Source organism: Oncorhynchus clarkii, chromosome 4, assembly GCF_045791955.1.
Source record: "Oncorhynchus clarkii lewisi isolate Uvic-CL-2024 chromosome 4, UVic_Ocla_1.0, whole genome shotgun sequence".
Taxonomy (NCBI): domain Eukaryota; kingdom Metazoa; phylum Chordata; class Actinopteri; order Salmoniformes; family Salmonidae; genus Oncorhynchus; species Oncorhynchus clarkii.
Genome location: NC_092150.1, coordinates 70,192,002 through 70,203,953, shown reverse-complemented (window position 1 = coordinate 70,203,953; position 11,952 = coordinate 70,192,002). Strand labels below are relative to the sequence as shown.

General features: G+C 41.8%; 1 protein-coding gene across 1 annotated transcript in view; it reads right to left on the bottom strand.

Moving 5' to 3' along the window:
• Positions 1-9,272, bottom strand: part of LOC139408042 (uncharacterized) — a 44,259-nt gene extending 34,987 nt beyond the window's left edge. Inside the window, 11 exon segments of the mRNA XM_071151870.1 lie at positions 22-144; positions 4,082-4,146; positions 6,104-6,173; positions 6,364-6,492; positions 6,665-6,781; positions 7,416-7,559; positions 7,695-7,780; positions 8,185-8,300; positions 8,500-8,614; positions 8,751-8,836; positions 9,061-9,272. Of these exon segments, the coding sequence (XP_071007971.1) occupies positions 22-144; positions 4,082-4,146; positions 6,104-6,173; positions 6,364-6,492; positions 6,665-6,781; positions 7,416-7,559; positions 7,695-7,780; positions 8,185-8,300; positions 8,500-8,614; positions 8,751-8,836; positions 9,061-9,183 (1,174 nt within the window). The 5' untranslated portion in view covers positions 9,184-9,272.
• Between the last annotated feature and the right edge of the window lie 2,680 nt (positions 9,273-11,952).

The following is an 11,952-nucleotide window of genomic DNA, read 5'->3' as shown; positions in this document are numbered from 1 at the left end:
ACAATTTTATTTTAAATGGACCACAGTTCTGAGTCGACCCCAGTCCTGGGGATAAGCCTGGACTCCTCTTAAGTCGTGGGATCCCAGCCACTATCTCTGATTCGATGCCACACTCGTCCTTTCCCTGCAGGATCTTGAAGAAACCTTCAAAAGAGAACACAGATCAGTAAGAGCAAGTGGGTTGACAAGTTTTTTATACAGGACTTACAATGCTTCCTTGTAGGCTGCGTAGTAACACAGTTGGTGCTACTATAAATGGAGCAATACCATTTAACAGTATGACCCTTCAATAAGTGGCCACTTTGACATTTAGGTTTCCAATGATGGACCACAGTGGCGTGTACTATTAGCCCTTGACAGTGGTGATTTTAGCATGTAAATCTTGGTGGGGCAAAAAATTAACAAGTGGAATTACATGCCAGCAAAGCCACAACACAACACTAAACAATACATTCCTTGCACTATAAAGGTGACAAACGGTGCCCACAAACTGTTAGGACAGCTTTTTGTGGGCCCTAACTTATTACCACTGCTACACCTGGCTATCAGCGGAGCCTTGTCTGGCAGCGAAAAAGTTAATTCAGTCTCATTTACTGCTTTTTAACAAAACATAGCTGATATGGCTGACTTGATTAAACAAATGTGGTTTCTACTGACAATTGAGATGTACTAACTACGACATAAGGGAACGACAAGTGGATAAGAGGCAATCCGTAATATAGATTAAGACAATGAGTGACCTAGGACGGACAATATAACCATTTGTTTAGCACTTTTGAAATGTACAGCGACAGAATTCAGAACATGGGCCAATCTTATAGTGCTCTCCCTGTACACCAAGTTAGAACTGTAGGATAAATAAATGGGGCATCTAAGCAGACAATGAAAGCTCTTACAATATTTGATGATTCCTTTTCTCTAAAGCAGGTTATAGGCTAATAGACCAAATCTCACTGGTGATACTAACCTTTGGCCCTGACCAATTTAAGTCCACCCTTATAATCAGTGAAATAAATAATTTTAGTTTCCCAGGTGAACAAGTGGGATGCACTGATGAGCGCTACATCCCGAGGGGTTTGTGCTGATTGTACGGATATTGTGACAGCCAGTTAAATGGCGTCCCTTGACAAGGCAAGAACAAGATGTATGTCAGGAGAAGTAAAGTATTATCATAAGGAGACTTATACCTGGAAAATGGAGGAGAAATGGAGGGGAAAAGAGAGGCAGAGGAGGTCTAAGAGAGAGAGGGAGGAACAGGTTGATCTTGAGTCTGTTAAAAATGGAGGGAAAAAGGGAGATGGTTTGTTAAAGAAAAATGGTGGAAAATGTAAGCAGAGTGAGTTGAAGACAGGAAGAAAAATGGAAGTGAATGAGGGAAAAGTATTGGAAGTGTAGGTGTGGTGAAGTTCTCGGAGCCCAAGGCTTGCACCGAGGGTCAGGATAAAGATGAATCTGTGCCAGTAGGAGTGAAGTTTTGGGAAAAAGTGGGCCCTTGCATTTTGGCTGATCCATTTGATGTTTCAGGATGGGTTAAAACAGAGTTGGGTGCTGTGGAATCAGTGAGGGGAACCAGAAGTGGTCTTGTGATAATTGTTTGTGTTTCTGCTGGTCAGAGGGAGCAGGCGCTCCGTGTCAAACAAATGGGGGCAAGAGATGTGAAGGGCACCATTGAAAGGAGTGATTACTGGGGTAAAGGTAAATGTGAAAGTTGACCAACTGAAGCGGAAGATTCTCTGTGTTTGATGCTTGTCGTTTGGTGCGACGAGACAGAGCGGCGTGAGTGGAGAAACAGAAGAGTCATTGTCTGTTCTTATGAGTTTTGATGTTGAGTCTTTGCCCGACAAATTGATGTTAGGATATATAAGTTATCCTGTACGAGCTTTTATACCAAATACATTAAGTTGTTACATGTGTCAAGCTTATGGGCGTGTGGCACCAGTGTGTAGGAGGGAGGTTCCTAGGTGTGAGAAATGTGCAGAAGGGCATGAGACAAAGGAATGTGTAGCATCGGGGAAAGTAGTGGTATTTGTTAATTGTAGGGGTGCCCATGGGGCTGGGGATCCTAAATGTCCCGTGCAAGAAAGGCAGGTTGAGGTTTTCAGAGTTAGAGTAGTGCAGAAGTGGTCATATGCTGAGGGAGGGAAGAAAATAGAGTAAGATGGGTCAAGGGGAGGGATCCCGAGAGGAGTGGTGTGAATAGAAGATCTGTACCAGTACAGAGGGATAGGGCAACAAGTGATATATGTTTAAGCAAGATTGAATTTATAGCAATTCTTATCAACGGTACTGTAGGGACGAATCTTAAGTTGCAGAAAATACAGGTTGTGGGGGCAGCTGCAGAAAGGTATTTGTGTGTGTGAGACTACATCAGAAGAGTTACAAAGTGTGTTAAGTGGTTGTACCCCATCCTTTCAGGCTGTTGGCCTGAAGTACGACTAAATATATTTAAATAATGGAGTATGGTATTTATTTTTTTTATTTTTTTTGTGAGTGTGGTGTATTTGTTGTATTTTTTAAAAATATTTTTTTAATGCAAAGTATAAGTATTCTCCAGTCTAGTAGGTGGCGGTAATGCAACATTTATTGGATGCCAACTGCCGTTAAACCTCATCAAAGAAGAAGTTTCATAGCTAGTGCTTTGGGACAGACATTTTCCTCAACTACCTTGCGCTCCAGTCTACTTTGAGCCATAAAGGCAACATTTGTGAAGCCAGAATACAAATTAAACGATGAAAAAGCCTTTTTTTTTTTTTTTTTTTTTTTTTATATCCCAGGACAAATTAGCAGGCAACAATAAGCTAGCTAAATAGGACAAATTAGCTAACAAGTGCAAGCTAACTAGCTAAATTGCCATACATATTTAATGATTTTCGACCTGTGCCCAAATGAATGTAATTGGTTCAGAGTTTGTTTTGATATTTTAACCTGCGTGTCGTGATCGCGGTTGGTGAAGGGGGACAGAATAAATAAATGCACGATGGCGCACGCGCGCAGCCGGTTTGAGTTCCGTGTTCAGATTGAGCGTCGGGGATCTTAAAAACCACCCCCTACTGAAGGTGCCATCCTCCAATTACCCATATGTGTAATGTAATGGAACCAAGTCATGATCAAGGGCTAGGAACTAAGTCATGATCAAGGGCTAGGTACGTCGGTGATCACTGTTATTTTGTTCTCAGCCAACACTACTTCAATCCCCCTACTTTACTGTTTTTAATTTAATGAGTTTATAAAGGGAATTCTGAAGGTAACCGATGGCTTAATTATAGCCAGTAACTACTGTACCATACGTGGACTAAGATGTCGCTGATCTTGCCTACTGTTCACTGTCCTAAGATGCTGGGAGTGTGCTGCTTACCGGCCCTTGGAGGATCCTGGCGTGGACTGAGAAGTAGGCTATGCATATCATTATTTCTAATATTTTAGAGAACAAGGTTGATATGGTCATTTATACAGTCAACTTATTAGCAAGGTCACATTTTCAATGACCAAATATTTACCCCACCAAAATCAAGACATTGGTTGTAGCCTTCTTGTTTTAACAAAGGAAAACACATCAGATGACTAAACAATATTTCATGATATTTATCACTTCTCTTAAACTCATATCACTAGGGACAGGGATGCTCTGAAGGAGAATCTGGTCTCCTTCAAACCAGCCTGCCAGTCTCTGAAGCGGGTCAGGGTTCTGCTGCTGGGTCAGAAAAATCCAGCTTTATTAGCTCTATCAGATCTGTGATGTATGGGCGAGTTGTTCTGCTGCCCAATATTGGCATTTCTGCCGAGGTCTTTACCAAGAGGGTAGGCCTATTACTATATCTGTCATCCAAGTCCCATTTCTTCATCTGTTTTTGTTATCATGTTATGACGACCTATTTTCCACCTAATGACAGCTTGAGTAGCCTACAAACCATTTCAAGCTTTTATTGATAAGGAAAATCTACCTTTTATACAAGACCAATCCATTTATATTGTAGATGTTGTGATCTACTGTACATCTGATTTGACCCTTCCTGCTCCCCTTCATGCAGCTCAAATGCTATGACATCCGGTCAGAGAAAGGGGAGAAGCCCACAGCTCTGACCCTGTGTGATGTGTTGGCTCTGGGGGACGGTGAGACGACTGGCCTGACCCTCCCAGACGCACTGGCTGTCATCAATGGGCACGCCCCCGAGGGACACAAGGTATACATACATACATGCATGCATACATACAGTGGGGCAAAAAAGTATTTAGTCAGCCACCAATTGTGCAAGTTCTCCCACTTAAAAAGATGAGAGGCCTGTAATTTTCATCATAGATACACTTCAACTATGACAGACAAAATTAGGAAAAAAATCCAGAAAAATCACATTGTAGGATTTTTAATTTATTTATTTGCAAATTATGGTGGAAAATAAGTATTTGGTCACCTACAAACAAGCAAGATTTCTGGCTCTCACAGACCTGTAACTTCTTATTTAACAGGCTCCTCTGTCCTCCACTCGTTACCTGTATTAATGGCACCTGTTTGAACTTGTTATCAGTATAAAAGGCACCTCTGTCCACAACCTCAAACAGTCACACTCCAAACTCCACTATGGCCAAGACCAAAGAGCTGTCAAAGGACAGCAGAAACAAAATTGTAGACCTGCACCAAGCTGGGAAGACTGAATCTGCAATAGGTAAGCAGCTTGGTTTGAAGAAATCAACTGTGGAAGCAATTATTAGGAAATGGAAGACATACAAGACCACTGATAATCTCCCTCGATCTGGGGCTCCACGCAAGATCTCACCCCGTGGGGTCAAAATTATCACAAGAACGGTGAGCAAAAATCCCTGAACCACACGGGGGGACCTAGTGAATGACCTGCAGAGAGCTGGGACCAAAGTAACAGAGCCTACCATCAGCAAGGGCATTGAAGATGAAACGTGGCTGGGTCTTTCAGCATGACAATGATCCCAAACACACCGCCCGGGCAACGAAGGAGTGGCTTTGTAAGAAGCATTTCAAGGTCCTGGAGTGGTCTAGCCAGTCTCCAGATCTCAACCCCATAGAAAATCTTTGGAGGGAGTTGAAAGTCTGTGTTGCCCAGCAACAGCCCCAAAACATCACTGCTCTAGAGGAGATCTGCATGGAGGAATGAGCCAAAATACCAGCAACAGTGTGTGAAAACCTTGTGCAGGCTTACAGAAAACGTTTGACCTCTGTCCTTGCCAACAAAGGGTATATAAAAGTATTGAGAAACTTTTGTTATTGACCAAATACTTATTTTCCACCACAATTTGCAAATAAATAAATAAAAAATCCTACAATGTGATTTTCTGGAGAAAAAAAAAATCTCATTTTGTCAGTCATAGTTGAAGTGTACCTATGATAAATTACAGGCCTCATCTTTTTATGTGGGAGAACTTGCACAATTGGTGGCTGACTAAATACTTGTTTTGCCCCACTGTATATGGCCCAATACACATATGCTATATTCACACTCCAGACATCGTAATCTTGGAAATGTGTATTTTCATTCATTTTTGTTGATCCGTCTGCCTTTTATGTGCAAGTGATCGTAGCAATAGAATGAATAGAACAGGCATGGAACCTCTGACCCTGGCATTTGAATGGGGATAGGATTTGAGGAACTAATTTGTATTTCCTGTGTTAACAACATGAACAACATATTAAATTGTTGTGTATTCTACACTTTTTGTGAATGCTTATCAATGAAGAAATACCCAAGTTGAATATTGCACCAGTCAATATAGAGAAAGTAGAGAAAATAACGACTAAAGCAGAATTCAACAACATAAGCAGTTTATGAGTAGCTTTTAAATATTACCATCATAAAAGGCCAGTTTCACATACCCAGATTAAGCCTAGTAAAAAGCATGGTAAAAATAGAATCTCCATTGAACTAGCCTTTAGTCCAGGACTAGGCTTAAACTGAGTCTGGGAAACCAACCCTAAGAGCATAGAATGAATCTACAATTTAAAACGGATCAGTTATGAAACCCAGACATCCATACTGAGGATTATGCAGGACACCCTCGCTTTGAATTAGGAGGCAGGGTGGTGGATAGGCCATCGAGAGCACCCTCTGAACACAGCCTTGAAATATTTATCTAAAGCCGGGGTATCCCCGCCACTATCTCGGATTCAATGCCACACTCATCCTTTCCCCGCAGGATCTTGAAGAACCCTTCAAAGAGAACCAATACAGATGAGTCATGCATTAGGCCGAAGGTATCGTATCACACCATTATACTGCATGTCACATCAACAGTATTACACATGAAGATATTGAAGTGTCCATCTATACAAAGCAAAATAAGAGTATCGAGTCACAGTGACAGTGGTATGCAATGGTGTCTGCTTTTAGCCACCCTCACCATTGTCACCCCAGTCTGTGTTCCAGGAGTTGGCAACCAGCCAGTAGGGGGTGTTATTCTCCTTTCCCCAGCCCAGGATCTTGATGGCATGACCCCCCAGCATCTGTCCAGTCACATGCTGGTACACACCTGGCAACATAGAACAGAGAAAGTGACCCCTTGGGAGTCTACAACCTGTCAGAACTGTGAGTGCATGCATTGTCTATGGAGTGTGTGTGCGCCTGTGGGTGTGTGTTTGTCTGTGCTTGCGCCTCTGTGTGGATATGTATGTGAGAGAGGAAAAAATAAATACAAGTCTCACCGGTCTTGTAAAGGAGGAAGTCCTCATAGACAGAGAAGGCTGCCTCCACTGGGCCATTCTTATAGAGCTCAGTCATGATCTGCTGTTCCTTCGGGGGAACGCTGTACGTCTGCTTTCCTACAGGGGGCGACAGTGGTCAACACACTGAGGTATACAGTTGAGAAGTGGTGTAAAGTACTTAAGTAAAAAATACTTCAAAGTACTACTGAAGTAGTTTTTTGCGGGTATATGTGCATTACTATTTATATTTTTGGCAACTTTTACTTTACTACATTCCTAAAGAAAATAATGTACGTTTTACTCTACATTTTCCCTGACACCGAAAAGTACTTGTTACATTTTGAATGCTTATCAGGACATGAAAATGGTCCAATTCACACACTTATTAAGATAACATCCTTGGTCATGCCTCTGATCTGGCAGACTCACTAAACACAAATGCTTCATTTGTAAATAATATCTGAGTGTTGAACTGTGCCCCAGGCTATCAGTTTTTTTTTTTTTTAAGATTTAAAAAATTCTGCCATCTGATTTGCTTAATATAAGGAACATTTACACTTTTATTTTTGATACTTAAATATACTTGTGGCAATTACATTTTCTTTTGATATTGAAGTATATTTAAGACGAAATACTTTAAAATGTGATAATGTGACACCTGATTTAGCTTGGAAGTCATTTAGATACACTCGTACAACATTGTTTAAGTCTGAGGTTATATTCAACATTAGTACACAGTGAGGTCTCTTACCGAAGCGTTTGTCCTTCTTGTAGGAGGGGGTGTATCCAGCGTTGCACTCGGTCACACACTTAGGCGTGTCACCCTCACCTGAGCAGGGGGGGCGTGTTCCGTTCACATGATGCTCACACGGAGCGATGCTGTAAGGTCTACAGCCTGTATGAGACACACAGTCACTAAGGATGTCATTTTATCCTCTAGAAAGCCAACAATATAGTCCACTGCTGACATTTATATTACATCCATATTGTAGGTTTCACAATGCCAGTGCCAGAGCCATCCATAACTCACCTATATTGGATCCGTAGAGCCCCCCTGTAACCAGCCCAGACTCAGCCCAGTAGTCCCAGGCAGCTGATGGGAAGCCCCCCATACACCTACACACACACCCCTCAGTCATGCCATGTGAGCTTGCTTACAATGTCATGGTGTCATGAGCTATCACATACACTGCTATTGGCTGTAATATACACTGTGTGTACAAACATTAAGAACACCTACTCTTTCCATGACAGACTGAACAGGTGAAAGTTATGATCCCTTACTGATGGCCATCTGGCCAACTTGACACAACTTTGGGAAGCATTGCCGTCAACATGGGCCAGCATCCCTGTGGAATGCTTGTGACACCTTGTAGAGTCCATGCCCTAACGAATTGAGGCCGAGGGCAAAAGGAGAGGCTGCAACTAAATATTAGGAAGGTTTCCTTAATGTTTTGTACACTCAGTATATAATGGGAATAAGCTAAACCTGCTATACTTAAAGCCAAACACGCACTCACCCCATGCCACAGGCATCACAGCATGACAACAGGTCCTCAGCTGAGATCTCCACGGAGACCTTGCCATTGCTATGGATACAATACCTGTCGGAGATGGCCTCAGCTGCCCCAAAGGCCTGTGGGTTGGAAATGCATGGGAGAGAAGGTTTAGGAGGCACAGCTACTCAGTCATAGCTACTAAGATTTCAGATGAGTTATTCTCCTATCGCATTAACACAGTGATTAGGCCCCTTTTAAATGCTACTATCTCCTCCTTACTCCTATTTTTCCCTAATATTTTCCTCCATTCCTCTCTCCATCCATCCACCGTCTTACCCAGCAGGAGCCACAAGATCCCTGGTCTCTGATCTCTTTGATGGTGGGACAGTTGGGCCACTGCAGCCGTGCGTCAAAGCTGTCTGGCAGACTCATGTCCTCATCAGACTGCACCCTGTGGAGGGAGAAGAGGAACAAGCTTGGGCTTTGATAACTTATGTTGGCCTGCATGTGTAGGGTGGCATTAATATGAGAGCAGTATGAATTGGGTCCATTTTGGTCAATCCATACAGACAAACACACACACTCACAGCTCTGGCAGCCTGGGTCCCTTCAGCAGGGTTCCACACAAACTCTTCACATAACTGATGTCAACATTGTGGAAGTTCTGGCCAGCCTGGGGAGACGTAAAAAAAGGAAAGCGTCAAGAGAAAGGAAAGAGTCAAGAGTGAGATAGAGGAGTGAGAGAATATGGAGAGATGAAGATCGGTGGAAAGATTTCAAAGATAACATTTGCATAGACTGGGTTTATTTATTATATTTGAATGAGTTAGATTATTATCTATCTATAATTATAAAATGATCTAATCTGCTATAACAGGAATACCTGGTAGGACTTACCGTCCATGTGGTGTCTGCGTTATTGATGTACTGAACCATCTCAGGAGACAGTAGAGGGAGGCGGGGCTTAGCCCAGCTAACTGACAGGGCTGAGAGAAGACACAGGAGGGCCAGACGACACATCCTGGAGGTGGACAGGAGACAACATGACTTAACTTTTGTATTTCAAACCGTGATGTAGGCTACTCTTTGTCTACTGAGTGTAAGAATAGAGTTTGTGACAGGTGCTGAGCTGCAACCTCAATGCAGCCTCCTCCCAGTAGACCACTAGAGCTGCAGAGGTGGAAGTGAGAATGAAAATGTACCTTGAGTTCTATGGTTACTTATTAACGAGAGCTTTAAATAAGTGGCCTTACTGCAGGCTATTTAAGAAATAAGAACCGAAGGGGGCAGGGCTGGACAACCGCATATGGGGCCCTATTTATATTTTGGGGGGAGAAAAAATAAATAATAAGTGTATTACTGTATTTCAACATTTTGCCATGGTGCACATCTCATGCTTTTGTTCACCCATGAGGGTGAGAGAAAATGTTGCAGTTATATAGCAAATGTTCTGCAATTCTATACATTTGCTATCAAAAGCGACTAGTTACAGCCCATAGTGTCATGTATACTCCCTCGCCGGCCTCTACGTCATCAGGCTGCTGATTATCCCGCACACCTGTCACCATCGTCTTGCTCACCTGCGCCTCATGACAACTCATCTGGACTCCATCACCTCCTTGATTATCTTCCCTATATCTGTCCCTCCCCTTGGTTCTTTCCTCAGGTGTTATTGACTCTGTTTTCATGTCAGTGTGTTGATTGTTTATTTTATTAAAACACTCCCTGAACTTGCGTCCTGATTCTCAGCGCACATCATTACACTTAGCCTTGATATATTGGCCATATACCACAAACCCCTGAGGTGCCTTATTGCTATTATACACTGGTTACCAACGGCAATAGAACAGTAAACAAGTTGCTTTCCTTCATACCCGTGATATATTGTCTGATATATACACATGGCTTAAATGCTCTTTCATTCAATCAGCATCCAGGACCCAAACCCCAAAATTGCTGGTTCAACTATACACAGTATTTATTAGTAATTATACACTTGTCAGATACTACAATATAAACTGTCATTCCTCTGACGTAAAATGAACACTTTAACACACTAACGTTTCGCTATTGCAAATACTAGAGTTGATAATAGCACAATCAATTCAAAAACACTCCCTCTTCTTACAGTGACAGGCTCTGGCAAATAAACTATGGCTCGTTCTTTCATACCATTACAAGTCTACCTCACAAATACTGGCATCTAGAGAGAAATACCCAGTTAAAATAACAAACCAGAAGAAATCCTTATATCTACCTGTATGGTTTGTGTGGTAGAAGATCCTCAGACAGTTAATCAGTCAGTCTGTCGGTTCTTCTCTTATTCTGAATTTCTATAGACTCTCCTGTTTTAAAGGAACCTGGATTACTGTCACATGACCAGTCCAGTCTTTTGCCCTAGCATAAATATCACATGATTGTGGCGAAGGCTATTTCCGAGGGCACTGATAACAAGTGCCCTGAAAGTTATTGTAAAATGTTTTCCTTGGATTGATACCATTTATGAAAGTCAAAGTTAATGAGGATCAGGTGCTCTTATGTCTGCAACAATGTTAGAAAACTGTAAGGAAAAAAGCATTCCCTTTCTTCCATTCAGTTTGAGTTATGAAATGTTTGAAATAGAATGTACAGTCTTCCATAAATGAAAATCACTTTTTTTGAAGTCTTTTCCCCCAGGACTTTGAACTAGCATGACTTGAGCTCGTCTTAAATGAGTGTACAATTTTATTGTCTGTAAACTATAAAACTATCATCCATTGTCTTGTCAGCAAAGTCAATGTCCAAAAAAACAGGGTTCATTTACAAAGGACCAATATTGACCTTTGTGACACTGATGAGGCAGAAAAGAAAACATTCAGAAACACTTTATTTGGAGTCTTTTATTATTTGTTCAATTATGTACAAATGAAAACCTCACATTATATGGAAATAGTCATGTCTTCTTTAGTTGTGAACAAGGATACACCACACTACTGCAGCCTTCCTACTCACCAAAGCTCTGTGTTAAGGACACTCAGCAGCCTGCTACTATGTGCTCTGCTGCAGTCCCGCTTCCACCAGTCTCTGTATCAAAAATCTAATCAAATGTTATTTGTCACATTGAGCCAAATACAGTGAAATGCTCTCTTACAAGCCCTTAACCAGCAATGCAGTTCTAAGAAAAATAAGTGTTAGAAAGTATTTCCTAAAATAAAGTCAAGAGATTCTTCAAAGTAGCCACCCTTTTCCTTGATGGCAGCTTTGCACACTCTTGGCATTCTCTCAAATCAAATCAAACAACTACCTTATACACACAAATACACACAAATGTAAAGGGATGAATAAGAATATGTACATATAAATATATGGATGAGCAATGGTGTGCGGCATAGGCAAGATGCAGTAGATGTTGTAGAATACAGGGTTAATTTATATGAGATGAATAATGTATGATAATGTAAACATTATTAAAGTGGCGTTATTTGAAGTGACTTGTGATACCTTTATTAAGTCTATTTATTTAAATGGCCAGAGATTTGAGTGTGGATGTTGGCAGCAGCCTCTCTATGTTAGTGATGGCTGTTTAACAGTCTGATGGCCTTGAGATAGAAGCTGTTTTTCAGTCTCTCGGTCCCAGCTTTGATGCACCTGTACTGACCTCACGTTCTGGATGATAGCGGGGTGAACAGGCAGTGGCTTGGGTGGTTGTTGTCCTTGATGATCTTTTTGGCCTTCCTGTGACATCGGGTGCTGTAGGTGTCCTGGAGGGCAGGTAGTATGCCCCCGGTGATGCGTTGGGCAGACCGCACT